Source organism: Poecilia reticulata, linkage group LG12 (genome assembly GCF_000633615.1).
Source record: "Poecilia reticulata strain Guanapo linkage group LG12, Guppy_female_1.0+MT, whole genome shotgun sequence".
Lineage (NCBI taxonomy): Eukaryota > Metazoa > Chordata > Actinopteri > Cyprinodontiformes > Poeciliidae > Poecilia > Poecilia reticulata.
In genome coordinates this window covers 4297751-4317495 of record NC_024342.1, presented here as the reverse complement: position 1 = coordinate 4317495, position 19745 = coordinate 4297751, and the positions used below count along the sequence as shown (strand labels likewise).

General features: G+C 37.8%; 1 protein-coding gene across 3 annotated transcripts in view; it reads left to right on the top strand.

The window, feature by feature from the left end:
- Window positions 1–235: 235 nt before the first annotated feature.
- Window positions 236–19745, top strand: part of LOC103473286 (collagen type IV alpha-3-binding protein-like) — a 25851-nt gene continuing 6341 nt past the window's right edge. For 2 of the 3 annotated variants that reach the window (XM_008423395.2, XM_008423394.2), the window contains exons 1-6: window positions 237–909; window positions 5969–6103; window positions 13342–13458; window positions 16276–16383; window positions 16993–17128; window positions 19009–19089. In XM_008423395.2, coding sequence (XP_008421617.1) covers window positions 799–909; window positions 5969–6103; window positions 13342–13458; window positions 16276–16383; window positions 16993–17128; window positions 19009–19089 — 688 coding nt within the window. In that variant the 5' untranslated portion in view covers window positions 237–798. Of the gene's footprint in view, window positions 910–5968; window positions 6104–13341; window positions 13459–13588; window positions 13655–16275; window positions 16384–16992; window positions 17129–19008; window positions 19090–19745 lie in introns of all 3 variants that reach the window. The other variant, XM_008423393.2, reaches the window with a different exon arrangement.

Below are 19745 nucleotides of genomic sequence, written 5' to 3'. Positions count from 1 at the left end.
CTGGAGCTTTTTGTTCCACGCGAGGCTCTAAAACGTGGAACATGACGCATTTCTCTCAGTATTTTCTGTCTTTAATGTTTTGTAATCATTGCCAGTCGTCCTCTGAGTCCCTTCCAGTAACTCTTGGCATATTCTCGTGCATCTCCGACTTATTTTGAGAACCATAAACAAGGGGGAGGAGCTTCCTTCCGATTTAGGAGTGGATTTGGTGACGTCACTCTGGGGCCAGCGCCCCTGCGTAACACACAAGTTGGAACACGCGCTCCTTCAAGCCGTCAAGAGGGAAGCTCCGACTGCTGTGGCGTAGGGGGAGTAGAGCTGTCAATGGTTTTCGGAGCACAAACAAAACACAGCCGGGGACACTGCGCTCCTCCGAGAGGCCGCGACGTATCGTTCGTGACTAGCGAAGCGTGCCCTCAACGCATTTTAATTTAATTTTATTCTATTCATTTCTGCCACTCTTCGCCGAAGAGGAGAGTCTGTTTAGCGGAGTTGACAGCTATCGTTTCTTGGGCTCGGCTAATGTTTTCATTACCTGCGCTGTTTTGACCACTAAATGGCTGGAAACCTCTGAAGCTAGCAGACGCTTTCCCGCTGTGAGATACTCTTCTTTGTATTCCTCGGCTATTTTTTATTTATATTATTTTATTTTATTTTATTTTTTGCTTAACTCGCCGAGAGCGCGGAGCTATTAATCAGTCAGTAGCAGCTCAGCATGGATTCTTGAACTGTTGCTTCCTCTGAGTTTCATATGCCTCGTTGGTTTTGTTTCTATTTGTAGTCGAGTATTCAGAAATAATGTCAGACAACCAAAGTTGGAACTCCTCCGGCTCGGAGGAGGATATAGAGCCCAGAGAGGACTACGGGCACACTGTTGGCGTCGTCGAGTTCAGCGGAGTACTCAGTAAGGTAAGTCGCGTTTCCCTACAAACCGGACATTATCCAATTCATTCAGTTTCAGTACCAACTGGGAATACTATTACTGCCCAAGTCCAGGAAGGCGCGTGCTAAAATCAGTGGGTAAATTAAGTCATCAAGAACAGCGATGACAAATCATAACCCGTCTGTTTCTGGGCAGGGTTATCTCGGAGTTGCAGCAATAACAGTAGGACTGGTAATCCCCCTCTGATCCCAAAGCAGAGCCCTTACATGAGCTGTCTATGCAACACATACCTTGCTGCTATGCCTGTTAGCTTCCTAGTGAGTAGGGACGGATTCAGCGCAGATCTCATTTCAGAGTTTTCCGAGATCAAATTTCCCGAGAAAGATCACTATTATTGGAGCGTATTGCATGTGGGACATGCAAAAACCCCAGATTAAGATGAGCAGAATGATAATTGTGTCGATGCTGTACGGTGGATGGCTGAATGATGGATTTAAAAAATGAACAGATGAATAAAATGGATATGAAGAATGATCAAAATGATTGATAATGCATTGATTTATATTGGGTGGAAGGATGAATGTGTAATAAACGTATGGATGGATGGTGGGATAATACCAGGATGGGCATTTATCCTGTATTTTGATTTGTAGATGTCTTGATAAATTTCAATCAGTGAGGTTAAATAAAAATGTTATTGGATAGTACTTCCTATTAAGTATTTTCCTGTAGTAGATGGTGCACCAAAACTGCCTGCAGCCCAGGGGCCCATATCCGTGTAGATTCGGCCCTACATAATGAAGGATAATGGAGAAGTGGATATGTGGATGGATTTGTAATAGACAAACAATGGATGAATAAAATGTGTAGATATTTGGACAGGGAGTGAAACTTTTCAGAGTCTGTAAAAACTTCTGTACTTTTTCAGGCAGTGTGGGAGGCCTGTAGTCAAATATCTGTCCAACATGAAAAAAACAAAACAACACTGCAGTTGTATTCATATTTTCTAGTACGAACAATTGTAGAAGCTAAAGGAGGCATAGAAAAATAAAGGTAAGTCAAAAACTACGGTTGAATTCTTTTATATTTGCTAATCATGTGGTTGTTGTGCTGCTTAAGGGCTTATTACAGATGCCTCATGTCTGCTCTAGGTTATGGCTGCTGCTCACAATTATTTTAGAAAGCAATTATTTTAACGATTAATTGATTAATCAGATAAAGAAATTGTCATATTCTTCAGATTTTTCATTTAACCCCTTTAGCCTTTTAATACACTGTTAGAAATGCATTAAAATATGCAAATAAATAAATTCCTTTTGTTAACATGAAAATGAACATTTCATTGTCTAAAACAGTGTTTTTCAACCTTTTTTGAGCCAAGGTACATTATTTTAATTGAAAAAATCTCGAGGCACACCACCAACCAAAAATGTAAACAAAGATACTCTGTAGCCACCTATATTACATATATAGTCATTCTTATCAAAGTATCTTGAATAGGAATCAAATAAACACAAAAATGCCTTTTTATCACATTTTACATTTTTTATTTCAAATTGCACTTAACACGTCCACTTCAAAAGTACACCTGAACAGAACCATAACACTGTGGTGTTAAATTTAAAGAAGTTGTAGAAAACTTCAAAGTGTTTTACAAACTAATCCACAAGCATTCTTATAGCCGGAATACAGAAAATAATTCTTATTCTGAAAGAAGCAATAATATTTGGGAAACATTTCACTTCATATTCACTGTTACAATATGAAGAGTTACATGTACAAAATGTCAATATCTGTATATTTTACCCACCTAGTGTGAAACCTGTGCATGTTTGGATGAACACAGCTGATTTTCTGGCAGAAATTGAAGAAAGACAAAGCTCTTCCTCCACAGCTCTCTGTCTCTCTCTGGTTTTAGTTTGTATAGTAGCCAGACTAGAGAAGCTCACTTCACACAGATATGTTGTGGGAGATGAACCCATGTTCTTTCCAACTACTGGTGAGCTTCTCTGTCTTTTCCATCACTGTCATCAGTCTTGCTAGATACAATGTTCTCACCGCTACCTGTAACATCCATGCATCATTAATTCTCTTGTTTTAATATAAAATGCTCTGTACCTACTGCCATCTAGTGGTAAGAAAATTACATGATTACACCGCTAGTCACTGCTACAGCAAAGACACTCGAAGATGGCATTATTTGCAGATAATTCATTTCCAAAAAATCTTTTAAAACCAATTACCGAATTTTTCGGACAATAGAGCGCACCATACTAGCACCTTCAATTTTCTTTTGAAAAAAAAAAAACCAAACAAAAAAACTGGAAGCTGCTCTCGGTTTTCCACAAGGACCCAGCAGAGGGCTGCGTCCTAATAAATCTGGATATATGAAGGACGCAGCCCTCCGTCTCCAAAGCCGAACCATGGTTTCKTTCACACCGAGCTTAAATGCAGCGGCTCTATTTTCCTCCTGTAGTGCCAGATCGACAGCCCTCAACTTAAAAGCTGCATCATATGAGTTTGAAAACATTTCTCCGTCGTGACTGCGGCTAGCATGTGGTTGTTCTAAATCAGTGGTCCCCAAACTACGGCCCGCGGGCTGGATCCTCTGAACAATACCAGAGAGCATTCAGATTTTTTTTCATATATTGTATTTTCCGGTTTATATGTGGATTTTTCTTCAACCACCAGGGGGCTCTTTAGCAGGAAGTGTGTCCTGTAAACTGTGGGTGTTTTGTTTTGCTGTTGGACTTTTAGGGAACTGCTTGACTTTTATGTTATTTAATCAGTACGGTTGTTTGCTAGAGCAAATGAACACACGTGTTTGTTATGAACATATGAGGAATTCATATGTTAAAGTTACTTTCCCTCAATGGAATATATACTAGTCAGTCCCAGTGACCATTTCACTAATGGTTTTTGCTTTCTGGGTAAAAATCAATCGATTTTTTGTTTGTTTTTTTTCCAGTGAATTGCATGTTTTGTTTAGTTTAACAATTAATCGATTAATTAAATAGTTGACGATTATTTCAATAATTGTTAAATCAGATTAATCATTTCAGCCCTACTGTAAATACAATTTAAAAGGATCTAATCGCATTATTAGGTATGAGTAGATGGCATACTATAGATACTGGCTTTAGAGTTATGTAGGCCTGTCACAATAAAAAATTTCCTGGACGATAAATTGTCCCAGAAGTTATTATGATAAACGATAATGTTGTTGTTTTGAACCCATTTTTCAGTAATATGATAATGGCAAAATAATTCAAAATTGCATTCTCAAAGATAAACAAATTTTTGATCCTAATGAACCTTTAACTCTGGAACTGGAAGACATTTTAAATATCCAAAATAAACAAAACAAACAACAAATCAAGTTAATTATGAGGCAAAACCTTAAAAAAAAAGGTTAGTTGAGCCGGAGGTCCCAGACTGAAGACTTTTGCCAGCTAGTTTTTGAAGAAGAAAAAAAAGAAGAGGAAAACGATACATCATGCAAATAGACATTGAGTTTGTTTTAATTAATTATGTGATTAATTGATTTACTGCAACAGGCGTATAGCGAGCTACAGTAAGGGATTGGCTATGTAGGTGACTGTATCACCTTTAAAACACCAACAGGTTGTTTTCCTCTGTTCTGCTTTTTTTCTGTGTCAAACATTTGAAGCTCACTGTTATTTTTTTCCATGTGCCTCTGCTCTGTTGTCTTAAGCTCGGTTTTGCGCAGGCTGACCACAGTTTTGACTCGATAAGCTGCCAGGAAACTGATGGGGTATCAGTCTCGCCATACGCTGATTATCTCCAAACAGATTGCACGCTGACCCGCTAACCAAGCATATTGTAAGATTAGGCAAAGCCACATGTAGTGGAGCTCACCTGTTTGATCAGTCTGAGCCCCACGCACGTCATAACTACAGTAAGGATTAATGATTAATCGACGCCACATGGCCCGTATGTTAAAGCTAAAGCAGTTGTTCCCTGCATATATTCGCCTTTTTTCTCTGCCCATCATCTAAATCCCACTATAGAGTCACAAAAATCTCAAGTTGTAATGAGAAAAGGTTAAGCCTAATCCAACTTGTTGATAAAGTACATTTGAAAAACGGACGTTTGACCAAAAACAGGACAAATAATGGAATAAAAGTCGAGGCATAAAACATTAAAAAACACTCTCGTTTCAAAACGCACACATCAGATAAAGGCAAAAAGAACTTATCAACTCAAAATGGAAAAAAAAAAAGTTTTTAAAAGAGATTTGAAAACAGGAAGTGAAGATGAGTGTCTTAGATTCAAAGGAAATGAATGACTCTGGGTGCTGCATGAAAACCCAGGTGATTTTCCTGGGAAATGCAACCAACTCATTCACACATACTACAGTATTTCAAATCCATCAGACTTCTTCACATTCTGCCATGTTGAACCCAAAATCATCAACTTGCATGTATTTTACTTGCATTTTAGTTTGTACATCAACAAAGTTGGTAAATAAATGTGAGATTTTTTTTAAAAATGAGTCATATCTACCAGTTTGACCCATCTACAGACTGAAACTTTTACCAGTTCTTACTTGATGAATATATAAATCACAAACAAATTAGATGGAAAACGGCTGTGAGAATCAATTTAAGTCTTAATACAGATTCACAGCTTATCTATGTACAGCATAATCCAGCTTCTTGTTTGGTTTTTGCATGTAGCGGTAAAGAAACGTTGAATGTTAGTAATCGCTTTAATCCCCCATAAAAGTTATGTGCTACTTTGCGTTTATCTGTCACAAAATTCAAAGAAAGCACCCTGACCTTTTCGGTTGTAATGCAAGAAACAAAAACACAGCGAAAAAAACAGGTGTGACTACCGTTGTAATGTGCTGAATATAGGATTTTCATGCAAATGTAAATAAAGGTATGAGACATTTTAAAGTGTTTTAAAAAATATGCTGTCATTATGTTATTTGAGGCCAGGCTCAGTGAACTAAAGTGTTTCAATTTAATTGTTTGCTCACTTGGTTCTCAAATTTTAAAAATAGTAGCTGTTTGTCTATAATTTTGTCTTTTTTTTTTTTTTCTTCTTCTTTCCTTTCAGTGGACAAACTACATCCATGGCTGGCAGGATCGCTGGGTTGTGCTGAAAAACAACACGCTGAGCTACTACAAGTCTCAGGATGAGACGGAGTATGGCTGCCGGGGTTCCCTCTGCCTGAGCAAAGCTGTGATTACCGTGAGTACCGTCCACTGCAGGGTTTTTGTCACGTGGGATACAAAATGGCAGGCCAAGAAAAAAACAAACAAAACCCCCAACTAAAATCAAGCAAATGTAGTCTGATTTTTATTATTTTTTTGTAGGAAAGGGATGTTTTTGATTGTAGCTTCAAAATTTAAAAAGGATTTTGAATGTTTGCTGCAATAAAAGAGAGGAATCTAGTTTTCAAATTTTTTTGACCATGATTTAACAAATTGAGCAGGGTTTGGGTCACTTTTTATTAAAGCCTGCCATTTTTTACCTAGTCATAAAATTAACAGACATGGCATCACGACTTTATTCTACTAAATTACGACTTCATTCTCATCATTTCATTTTTTCTTTGTATGACCCTAATACTCCTTCAGCATTTTTTAAAAAAGAAAACAGACTTTTCTTCCTTTCATGCCGCTGTGTCTCTCTCTCACGCCATAAACTCTTGAATCTCAAACAGGAAGCTTCTCAAACTGCAGGTGGCCTCCAACCGTTTTTAACATCCACTGCAAAGTCTCAATTATGTCCTCAGTTCTACTTGATGACAAGCAACACGTCAGGTGGCTTGTTCTGATCAACAGCGTGGCATGTGGCAATGCTTGCTTTGGAAACTGCCAACACATTTGGTGTGCTGTAATACGGCACAGGATGAAGCTGCGAATGTAGCAGCAGACTGCTAGCATGACGGAGTGATCGAGGTTAAGCCCCACAAGCTTATCCCATCATTCTGCCCTACATTTCCAAGCATCCAAAGATTCACCTAAAACTAGTCGACAGCATGGTGGGCCTTTCTGTTTGTTTTTTTCCTGACAGAAACCCAAGATGTGTCTGTTTTGTCTCCAAATGGAGACGAAGGGAAATTAATAAATGACGGTTTCCAGGCACTGAAAAGCAGGCTTGGCTATTGGCTGTATTTGTTCAGCTTTATCTTTTCCCCAGCATGTGTAAATATTAACCCCCATGTGTTGCTCTGTGGTCCTGACCTCTCGCTCCACTTTACACCTGTCGGCAGCAGATAAACTGAAATGTTACTCCTGGTAATGGTAGCTTTTTTTGAGCATAATAGTTCTTGCAATACATATTTTATTTAGTTGTAGACTAGAAAGGGAAGTGTAAACTTAAAAAAAAAATGTTTTCAGGGTTTGAATCTGTTTTGCATCGAAGAAATTGATTTTTAAATGATGTTAATAAGTTTCCAAACAAGATAGGACCCTATCTTGTTTGTTATGTAGGCTGGAAGTTGGTCAGTGGTTTTAAGTTTTAACATTTATTGATTTGTATTGCAGTGCACATTAAATATACTGGATTTAGAAAAATGCTAATTTTCATCAGTAGTACCACAACAAAAAAACAACACAAAATACAAACATTTGTACAATTTCATACATAAAAACTGAGAAATGCAGTCAAAACTAATAAAAACTTTATATAGTCAGCAAAACATGTTTGTATCAAAATACTAATGTTTTTTAAAGGGGCAGAATTAGGGAAAAGCGACTTTTCTAAGTTTTATATCATGTTATAATGTTATTCCCTCTTCAAAAACATACCTGGAGTGTTGCCTTGATTCTTTCATGTGTGTTTTAAAAATAGTTTAATCTCCCATGACAACCATTCAACTGTGCAAAACGATTGGGTGAAGTGGGGGGACAAGCCCCACCTTCGAGGTTGAAGCTCCTCCCCTACTCGGTTCCTTCAGATTAGCCAGCAGCAATTGGCAAACAGTGCTGGTTAAAATGTTACTAAAGGGTTAATAGAGGAGCCATGTTGTGATGACTTTCTGAAGCCGGAGTTTCAGAAAGAGGATGAGATTTTAAAGACGCAGGCCTAATTTCAAGGCACTAAGTAATGAAGTCATATTTGATATATTTATATAGCATTTTTATAACAACTGAGACTAACATAGTTACTTTATAATTCTGTAAAATTGCACTATGTGCCTGGAAAATACATAATACTGTCCCTATGAATGTTTACAAAACTATGGCTGTCATAAAAATCACTCTGAAATTAAAGTTTGAAGAGTTTTTGAAGGCGTTTCAGTTTTTTTTTTTTTTCATGTGATTGTAAATGTTTCTGTTGATGCCAAAAAAAGAAAAAGTTTGCAACCGCAACTACAAACCCTGACAACTGCCGCTGCCATTTTTAGCTCCACGGTCAGCTAACGGGAGCACACTGGCCTACTTGTAATTTCTCCCCTCAGTGGAATTGGTGAGTAACATAGGCCGGCTCCATCTGTGGCTGATTCGACCTGGATTGTTTGGATGTTTCTGAAATGGACTCGCAGAATGTGAATAAATCTGCCTTTCGCTGTAGATCAGAGATGAAATAGAAGTCAGATATACTCGGTGTAAGGCTTTGAGGAAATTTGCAATGCGTCTTCTGCCAGGAAATGTGATTGTTCCTCATAGCGCATGACTTCCCCTCACAGTGGGGGTTATGAGGAGGGTCAAGATAAACAAACCTCAGTGTGAATGTGTGTCTGTGGAGATAGCTCTGCCGTGGCCGTTCATCCATCCTGATGTAACCTTCCCTTTGCCCCATCTTTCTCTTTGACCTCTTGGTGACTCGTTGCTCCCTCCTGTGGAGCTGTAATGATCTCATTTTAGTGTTCTCAATTCTGCAAAACAATACTCCTCGTGCTCTGTCATAAGGAGAAGCCTGAATCATTTGGATAGCATGCAAAAGTATTCATATCACTTTCACTTTTTCATGTGTTTTTTTTTTTCATGTTACAGCCACAAACTTTGATGCTTCTTATTAGTGGTTTTATCTAATAAACCAACAGAAAGTTGCAAAATTAGGGGAAGAAAAATGATGCATGGTAACTTTTTTAAAGTTAAAAAAGGAGTTATGGATTAAAGCAGGATTAGGAGAAAGCAAATAATACCACACATCACCAGGAACCCACAATCCTCACTATGATCCATAGTGAGGGCAGCGTGTTAGGGCCATTGTAGATAAGGGATTTATAGAAGTAAATTTGTGCCAAAAAAGTATCCAAAAAAATTCTGAGTTTGAAAAGTCAAAAATGTTTGACTTTTCAAACTCAAAAACTTCAACGTTTTTTTTTTTCTAGAAAATTTCTGAGATTGGTCTCAAACTTCGAGGTTTTTGGCAGAAATTTACTCTTCTTTTTTGTTACTATTTTTATTTTTTCTAAAAGGTCCTAATATTACATTGCAACCAGAGCATTCAGTGAGGTGGTTTAGATATGCACATGTGTTTATAATGCCCCAATCAAAGTCCAAAAATTTTACTTCTCAATGAAGTAAAATTCATTGAGAATCCATGGCAAGAATTAAACATTGCTGTTCACAGATGCTCTCAATCTATCATGACTGAGGTGCTGAAGGAAACACACCAAGGAGGATTTGTATCTAATTTAAGTGATCCAGAGAGTTAGGATACAAACTAACAGCACAGTTTTTAGATATTTCTTAAACTTATTTGTGTTGGTCTGTCACATCAAAATCCAATAAAATAAACTAAAGTTTGTGGTTTTAATATGAGAAAATGTTTGGGATGTTTGAATAAATGTTCAAGATAACGATTATAAAGTTTCGATCATTTATTTAACTCGCAGTGTGTCTGTGTTCCTTAACCATTTCAGCCACTCTGGTTTCTGTCATTTYGTTTGTTTGTGACTGCAGACACATGTGCTGCTTTAAGACGGCATCTTGTCCTCTCCTTTCGATGAGAGAGGACAGGAGGGGATTCTTTTGAAGCTGCGCAGGAAGTTTATGTCTGAAGAGAACAGAGACTGGGTCAAGATGCTTTACCTTCATCATTTAATGTTTTTGGATCATGCTACTTCCTGCGCTAAATACCCGAGCACGACCAAGACTGAAGGTTTCCTTAAAAACCTTCCATCTAATGTTCAAACCTGACTTCCTCCTATACGGGTGTAGAAAGTTGGAGCATAGCATTAAATTATTTTAATAATAATTAGTTGTGAGCTGAAGGGGATGTATAGCGGGAGGACGAATGAGGTTTCCTTCTCATTTGATATGTGTCTGCCGGTAAACAAGAGTTTTAAATCTCTTAAACCTTCCCTCACGGTCACAAGGTCCTCTTTCCACATTCGGTATGAGGGCATTGCAAAGTGAGTCAGACGGGCATCATAGTGGATCGCTTCCTGCTTCGCGTGTGTTCCTCATTTCATTCGTTTCCTTTTTACTCGGGAGCATGTTTCATTTCAGCCACTGATACATGTCTGAAATGTGTATTTCTACATTATACCAAATTAATCAGATTGTTTCCTTGTAGCTTACAGGCCAAGCTTTCTTCTTGGTAACTCCTCACTTTAACCTTTAAACTTCTACGGCAGCTATTATACAGATTAACAAAAGCGTTTTTGGAACATCTTGTAGCCTTTTATAGTTGATTTTGTCTTTGTTCCTTTATTTTATTAGTGTTAGATTTGACTTGCTGTGCATTTACAGTACCTTGCAAAAGTATGCATACCCCTTTCAATTTTTTCACTTTTGATTGGGATCTTATGTAAAAGGTAGAGTAGAAATACCAGGCAAAAAAATTATAAAATAAACATTGGTCTCGCTGGAGTTAGCGTTGGAGGTATCTGTGCTGCTGCTACATGATTAGCATTGAGATGCTAATTTAGGCTTGAATAGCTTCGCTAACATATTTTAGCACTGCTTGAACACAATAATGGTCTTTTTCAGCGTCCAATCGGATTGTTTTCTGAAGCAAAAATGAACCCCAGTGGACCAAGAGAAGCGCATGATCAATCAATCGCATGATAAATTAAAACAAACTCAATAATTTCAATTTGCATGATTTATCGTTTTTCTTTTTTTCTTCTTTCTACAAAAAATTGGATGACAAAAGTCTTTAGTCTGATGCTTTGATCTCAACTAGATCTTTTTTCGAATTCATTTTATTTGTTGTTTCTGTTGTTGAATATTTCAAATGTCTTCCAGTTCATGTTAAATGTTCACTAGAAGTTAAAGTTTATTAGTCTTTGAGAGGACCCCTTCCATTACTATGCTATTATCACCACATTACTTGAAACGATAGGATTGTTTTCCTATCGTTTATCGCAATAACTTCTGGAACAATTTATCGTCCAGCAAAATTCATCTTGACAGGCAGAGATGTATGCCACACTTTTCAGCTATTGTCTTTAAAAAATACACACACACAAAAAATACCTTTTTCATCGGAGTTCATAAATATCAATAAAATCCATGACAGTGTGTTGTTGCAATGTGACTGTATGTGCGAAAGGCTCTTTTTGTCCACCAGCTATGCTTTACAGTCCATGATGTTATCACCGTGCCATCCACAGATGATCAATCAGCACAAATGTTGTCATCGTTGCCTAGCGAACAAATGTGCCACCACAGTGCACATCCAACGTCTTCTGTCTGTAACCGGCTAGTACTATTATTTAAACATGTCTGCACAAAAGGATATTTGTGCTGCGATTGTGGATCTGCCACCTCTGCTTCCTTCCTCGATTGTTCTTCCTCTTCCTGTATCTCTGCAAGGATGCTAGCTAAACCACAACCATCCAGCCCTTGGTAAAGATTAAATGGACTTTCTTGTTTCACGCAGCATATCTGAAATGGCATCTAGGATCATTTTAATGTTTTCAATATTCTATTGATTTGCTAAGATGTAAAGCTGATGATCGCAATGATTACTTGCTAATGTTTGTCAGAGTGACTTTTTCAGTAAAATGAATCCAAAACTATTCAAAAACACTTTTCTGATCCCAAAGGGACATTAATAAAATTAAATAGCAGTATTTTAGTCTCTGTCCCTCTTTTTTGTTTACATTTACACTAGTTTTGCTCTTTTTTTCCCCTCTTTGCCAACAGTTGCTAATAAAGTGTGTGTATATGTGTGTGTGTGTGTGTGTGTGTGTGTGTGTGTGTGTGCGTGTGTGTGTGTGTGTGTGTGTGTGTGTGCGTGTGTGTGTGTGTGTGTGTTCAGTTTTCATTTCTTCTCTCTGTGTCCATGACTGTGCTTAAACACGCCAGGGTCTCGACCGTAAATCATTCTACTCTGTTGCTGCAGTTTAACCTTGGTACTAACGGTAGAGCTGTCCTTTCAAACATCCCAGTTTATTTTCTTAATGCTAAATGGATAATTGCTCTCCCTTCCTCTCTATCTCTGAGCGCGCACACACACACACAGTACAGATTTACAGTTTTGCTCAGAAACGTGCTCTGTACTGCAAAATAGCTGCTTCTTTCAGTGGAATGCTGTAAGGATCAAAGGCAAGCTTTACAAGATACATTTCAAGTTCTAGTAATGAAGTGGGTTTTTTTTGTGCTTCCAGTTAGTCAGATTAAGAAACCGATTCTTCATTGATGCATTACATATACTTCACAATTAACAAAAAGTCGTTGTTTGGCAGAAGAGATGTAATGAAGCAGCAAAAATATGTATTAAGTACATTTATTACTGTAAAAAATACAAATAAATGAAGAAAATAAAAAATTCTTTGGGTATGAATACTTTTCCAAAACACTGTATACCTGAACAACGTTTATGTAACCTTTCAAATAAGATAACCATGTTAATACAAAATCAACAATAGCTATGTATACAGTGACATGTAGAAAATGGTGAATAGTTGGGTTCAGATTAGCATAAACATTAACTCATGCATTGCAGAAATCTAAGAATTTAATGTTTCCAATAAATTTCTTTAAATTCAAAATCAACCAGAGATAACATAACATTAGTAGCCCGTTCTTGTTAACAAGCTTAACATAATATATTAGCATGGATGTAATAATTTAGCTAACACTCTGCATCGACTGTACAACAGCAGCAGATCTCCGTTGCTGCTTCATAGCACAGGTGTAAAACCAGCGGCAACATCTTAACGCTCATGTTACATTTAAAGGCGGCTTGGGAAAAACCTCCTAAGACACGGTAACAATGGATTAAACGGTAGTAACGGCTAAAAAAGTGCTGGTGTCAGAGGGCACAGGTACAGGAAGTGTGGGAGCCCTTAATGTTTGAAATCAAAATGGCAATAATAAAAAGTTGGCCATTCTGAGGTTTAAAAAAAAAATACTGTTTCCAGTCCAGGGCAATGTCCCCAAACTCCACCCACTCCATCAGGTCTGGTTCTGGATTACAGTCATATAAATCGATCAGACATCCATCTAATTAACAAAACGAGACTTGGTAACTAACCTATTTATTGTTTTGTATGTGTGTGTACTTTGTTTTGTGTTTAGCCACATGAGTTTGATGAGTGCCGGCTGGACATCAGCGTGAACGACAGCGTGTGGTACCTGCGAGCGCAAGACCCCGAGCGCCGAAACAAGTGGATCGAGTTCATCGAGCTACACAGGGTAAGTTCCTTCACACACGCAGTCGACCTCAACAAAAAACCAGAGCCAAGTCAGTACCACGTCATACATTGGTTAGATTTGTGAATGTGTGTGTTCATTGTGTGTGTGTGTGTGTGTGTGTTTCTGTTAGAGTATCAGAGAAGGGAGGAGGCAGAAGGGAGGAATCCAGGGAACAATAATCATCCCTTCACCACTGGTGCGTTTGAGGAGTTCTGGTGGAGTTCTGTCACTATGTGTCTTTAGCTCTGCTCTCTGTTGATAGTAAGCATGTGTGATCGATCAAATATTACTAACAAACCAACTGCGTAAGCATGTATTGGTAATCGAGCGGTTCAATCCCAGTTTTTTGAGGTGGCAAGGCCTGGAAAACATCCAGCTGAGCAGCATGCGTTCTGATTATTTCGTTATTGTTCTGCAGATTCATCGTTGGTGTAAAGGGTGAACAGCCTGGTGAGGAAGGGAGAGTGAAATGAGCCGTCTTCATTTTTATTTAGGGTAGCTGACAAAAGGAGCAGCTTCTAGTTCCTATTGTTGACGAGCAACAAGAGAAACTCGATGACCCAACCCTTTCAGAAACACGGAAATATCACCTATCCTGTTTTGGTCTGACACTTAGTCTAAAGTACCTTACAGAACAACGGCTCCCTTTTCAGATTTTTCTTTCCGAAAAAGTTATTTGTTTATTCCAAAGAGTCTGTGTGCATTTAAACATGTTCCAGTGTTTGCATACAGGCTAGTTTTCATCTGTAGTCGCTCAGGGTACAATCAATATAAATACAAAATATTACTGTGCAATACAGACAAGTTAACAAGTTTCTTCCACCAAAAACAGAATAATAATAATAAGTTTGTTTTTTTTATCAATAAAAATATACCAGGTTACAAAAGTAAAAAAAGAATACAGATAAATATAGCATAAATGTTCCCCACAGTACATTATAACAGTCACATAAAAAAATTCTTAAAGGGGCAGTATGACTTTTTCGAGCTTTTCGTTATTTTATGTTATTCCCTCGTCACAAACAACTTGGAGTGTTGCCTTACATTTTTCATGCATTTCTGAGGAATCCTGTGGCAACCATTCAGCTGTGAAAAACACCTGGGTGGACCTTTGACAATGAAGCTCCTCCTCAGAGCTGCAGTTTACAGTCTTCTGAGCTTCCGACTCTCAGAGCATCTCTCTCCCACAACTCCCTCACTCAATTCCTTCAGACTAGCCAGCAGCAATTAGTAAACGCCTGGTAGAATCTGTTGAGCTTATCATATAAGAGCTACTTCTCAGTGCAACGCTGATAAAAACGTTGTTAAAGGTTTAACAGTGGGGCCATGTTGTGATCACTTCCTGAAGGCAGAGTTTCAGAAAGGGCAGGAGTTTCTTAAAGAGACGGAGGCCCAATTTCAAGGCATCAGATTACAAAATAAACTTTTTATGAACTGAAAACAACATAGTTATGCTATAAAATGGCAGTATGTGCCTGGAAAATGCATAATACTGCCCTTTAAAAAAAAACCCAATAAACTCCATTGTAATTTGTAGCTTTGCTGTGACAAAATATGAAAAAATGTCAGGGGTGAGAATACTTTAAATAAAACTTTTACAGAAGACCATCATAAGTCAAACTAAAATTCCTACTACAGACCTGGTCTGTCTGACAGACAGTGAAGGTCCACATCACGACCACATGCTGCCCACACACAGTGCCTGGTTTGGGGAAACCCCTTTCTGCACCCTCACCCCCACTTATCCAAGCAACATTGCTTTGCACAGTCATTCCTCCCATCATGACTCACCGCTCAAAACCTTCTAGAGGCCCTGCACTTTCCTTCCCAGCCACCATTACTCAGACCAGCCAGGGTCGCCTGGGAGACCCAAAACATTAACGCGAACACAACAAACACCAGAATGACCTGCGACGTCTAAACAGGAAACAGCACTCGCTTCCCAGAGACTGAAAAATAATAATAACAATAATAATAATGCAAAAAACTTAAATCTCTCTGTATTTCCTGGTTTGTGAGAAACATTTTTGTTACAGTGCTTTCATATGCCTCAAACAGGAACATTTATCATTGTTTAAAGTGTGGTCATTATTATTGCTCATAATTTTCTTTGGTGCATCTTAGCATGTTATTACAGAGTTGGAGCTCTTCTACAGCTGACCCAGCATGTGATTAATGCTCCTTTTAATCATGCATCATTATTTGCTTTCTATTTGTTCCTCTTTTAATAGATCAGGGGTTCTTTATGCAAACACCAAATCAGCCTCTAGGGCAGCAGTATGCTGGATAAAGGACAAGCACCACTCTCTGACATCCATGTGAACACAAGCAGAGCTACTTTTGGTCATTGACCGATAGTTACCTCCGTCTCCTCTAAATCCCCAGTCATGTGCGTTTGCATGCCCTGCCCCCTAGTGGCAGAAGCTGTCTTGTAAAGAGACTCATCTGTGTTTCTGAGTGTAGCTTTCTGCTTGTTCTGTCAGGGATGTTAAAGCCAGGCTGTTACATAACAGGAAAGGTGTTTCTGCTGTGATCACTGATTCTGCTCATATTGCCTCATACTGTAAGATGTTCATGAAAAAAACATCCAAATGTTGCCAGCATATTTATTTATTTATTTATTTATTTATTTATTTATTTATTGTTATAGCAACTTAAAGATGACTAGTATTTAATACTGGAACCGTAAATTATGCTAGAAAGCTAGCAGAAATAATAAAATATTTTAAACAAAAGAAAGTTAGCAATGCAATAACCTGACTGAAATCTGATACCTGAATAATGTATATATATATATTTATTTCATATGTTTCTCAGGCAGATTCTGGGTATGGCTCAGAGTCCAGTTTGCGAAGACACGGCTCCATGCTTTCGCTCACGTCAGCCACTAGTGGCTATTCTGCCACCTCCACGTCCTCCTTCAAGGTGATAAGTTTTTAAATTGGTATTTACTCTTCTGAAGTGAAAAATCTGATGTTTTTTCCAGTAGGTGCGCTCTTCAGTGCACCTACTCAAAGTTGGCTATTTCTAGTATCGATGAGATCTTTCAAAAAAGGAAAAAACAAGAAAAGTCAGAGAGCAGAAATGTAAGAAGCTATTTATTGGTAAGCTGTATTTTCTAAGACATATTTGCCGTTTGTTCAGGTGACAAAAGAGTGGGAGGTAGATTTTCAGCTAAGAACAAGAACAAAATGCAAACTAGACAATCCCAGAGTAAAGCATCTAAATTCAGTAAAATATACAAACTGTTTTTGCATTGTAACACATCATGCTAAAACAGGTTTAATATGTCAAATCTGTAATTATTTTAAATGGTAAACCCTATTTTTACAATGATATTTAATTGCCTCTACACTAATTTAGAAAAGAAGAAGGTAGGAAAACAAGTGCTATCATAGTTTTTCAGAATTTGGAATTGGTGCAAAAGAAAATAATCATGATTGTTGCATTCCCTGAATTTCACCAAAAAAAGTTAGTCATCCAGACTAAAAAAGCTCTATATGGGTCATAATTTTATTTCATTTTTTTCCCCAGAAGGGTCACAGTCTACTAGAGAAGCTGGCCGAGATGGAGACGTTCAGAGACATCTTGTGCAGGCAGGTGGACACGCTGCAGAAGTACTTTGATAGCTGTGCCGATGTGTCCAAGGACGAGCTGCAGAGAGACAAAAGTAAGAACCACTAAGAAGCAAAAATAATGTGATGGGAATATGGACTTTATATGGTCAGAGTACCTTGTAGAGCTCTAAAAACGGTCAGGAAGGTGGACTATGAAATTAATTCCACCAATAAACATGAATCCAAAGCATATTCATTTCTCTTGTGAAATATGAAGTCAGGAAATTATGCTCTACAAGTAATTTTTTTTAATTTGCTCCAACTAAATTACTACTTTGTTTTTATGCTTTTTTTTTTTTTTTCTTTCAGAAAATACAGAGAGTTTTACTTTTGGCTTCAAAAGAATCAACAAATTAGAGCTTTTGAACTTTAGATAGGACAATAAAAAAGCAATAATAAACAGCTTACACAACAATCTATGTATGTTTTAGCTAGTCTGTAATTAGCCATCTACTGTTTGTGTTTCAATGTGTGTGGAAAGCACAGATTGGTACAGGATCCTCAAACTAACTTAGGGTTAAGAGTTCCTGACACTTAATGGTGAAATGTTGTAAAATCAGCTCCTCCAGGAAGATTCGATGTCATGATTGCAACTATTAATTCAAATTCACTCATCATTTGTAAATTCTGTGCAGACATGCAATTTTCACCAATAAGTGCAGCTTTTCCACAAATCTGACCAATCATGCTGTCTCATATTTGTATGGCATTAAAAGGATCTGGAACTTTAGTTTTCCCACTGAAAGCTCTGGTTTGCACAATAAATGCCATGTGGGTGAAATTTTATGGATGATACTCTGATGTCCCATTCTCCTGAAGGCAGCACAGAGCTGCACCACCAGAAACTGACAAACACTGAAGAGAAGAAGAGYTATGATTAATGTAGTTACAGTTSTATCCATGTTTTAATGTTGCAGWSCTCAGTTGTTTGCAAATAGTTCAAAGTTTAAACTGGCATGTTGTACATCTTTTATCTGGTCATTTTGTGCAAGATTTAACAACTAGAAAATGGCACAAAATATTTTTTCCACTCTGATTGGCTGCTGTTAGGCCTACCGATTTTAACTTGAATGTTCATTGCATTTTTCGTAGACGCCTGTGAAAATAATTTTTATTCTCACAACTTTTTTGTTCTCTGGGAAATTATTTTTCATGATAAATACAGAAACAAGCATAAAAATAAAAACATCTACAATAGTGATAGTAATATTAATAATAAAATAATAGTCAGTGCAAAGTAGCCTGCAAATTCTTTGGTGGGGGCGGTGAGGGACCTGGATAAAGGCTAGGGGGGCGCTGGCACAAAAAAGGTTGAGAAACACTGAACTAAGGGATAAAAACTTGATGGAAAAACGAAGATAATGAAAGGGAAAGTTATGCGCACCAGTTTAAACTTTTTGTAACATTTACAACTTTTTGACAAAGATGCCTCAAAATCAATAATTTTAGGCTGCAATAATCACCAAAAGAATCATTGCAACATTTTGCAGGGACTGAAATATTGTGGAGGAAGAAATATGCAATAAATCTTGGAAGGAATGTGTTTTGTGACTCAGACAGCAGTGATTCAATCAGCCCCCTCAGTGCTTCTCCGTCTTGGCCGGCTTAGCATTTGTTGATGGCAGTCTTCACTTGGACGACCACAATGAATGAAACCCGGCTTTTGTTCTCCTGACCTCCCTCCCTGTCTTCCTCTCCGACTCTCCCTCCCTTCTGAGGATGAAACCAGACCATTGTCATGTTGTCCAGGGCAGCAGAGGGCCGTCAGCCCCGTTGGTCCACTGTGCCCTGCAGTCGGTTATGATGACCACTAGGCGTGATCCTGTCCAGAAACCCTGACCTTAAGGGACACTCTGACAAGAAAAGACTTTTGTAGCAAATCACCTGTTTGTGGTTTGTGCCGTCCAGCCTGAATCCTTCTTTATTGTTTCAGTTGTGGAGGACGATGAAGACGACTTCCCAAACACCCGCACCGACGGAGAGTTTCTGCACAACAACAGTAGCAAAGAAAAATGTGAGTAATTAACAGTTCTTTTTAAAAAGTCCTTCAGTGACTATTTTATCTGTTTGTTTTGAACACAGTATGAAAAAATTACAAGAAAAGGCTATAACATGATTGTAATTTTAATAGGGCAGCAACTAACAACTTTGACAATCAGAAAAAACTGGCACATTCTGCAGATTTTTCACTTGAGCTATTTTTATGCAATATTAGAAATGCATTTAAGTATGCAAATAAATAATAAAATTCCTTTTTTACATAAGAAAATAAATATTGTACTGCCTGAAGTATAACAACACAGCATTCCTTTAGTGAACACGCGATCATTTGTAGCAAACGATGCATAAAGTAAATACTTATAACATCAACATATGAAAAGCACAGCCCTTTCTGCTTAACATCAATAGTGTTTGGCTGATCTATTGATTATTTGTTGGATGAATCAATTAATAATTGGATAGCAAAAGGTACTTAACAGATTTTCTTTTACAAAATTTGAATTGGGTGAAGCTAAAACTAGTTCTCTCGAATTTTTGGATACAGCAGAGGTTTTTTAATCTTAAATAAATATGCATGCTTGTGTGTGTGTGTGTGTGTGTGTGTGTGTGTGTGTGTGTGTGTGTGTGTGTGTGTGTGTGTGTGTGTGTGTGTGTGTGTGTGTGTGTGTG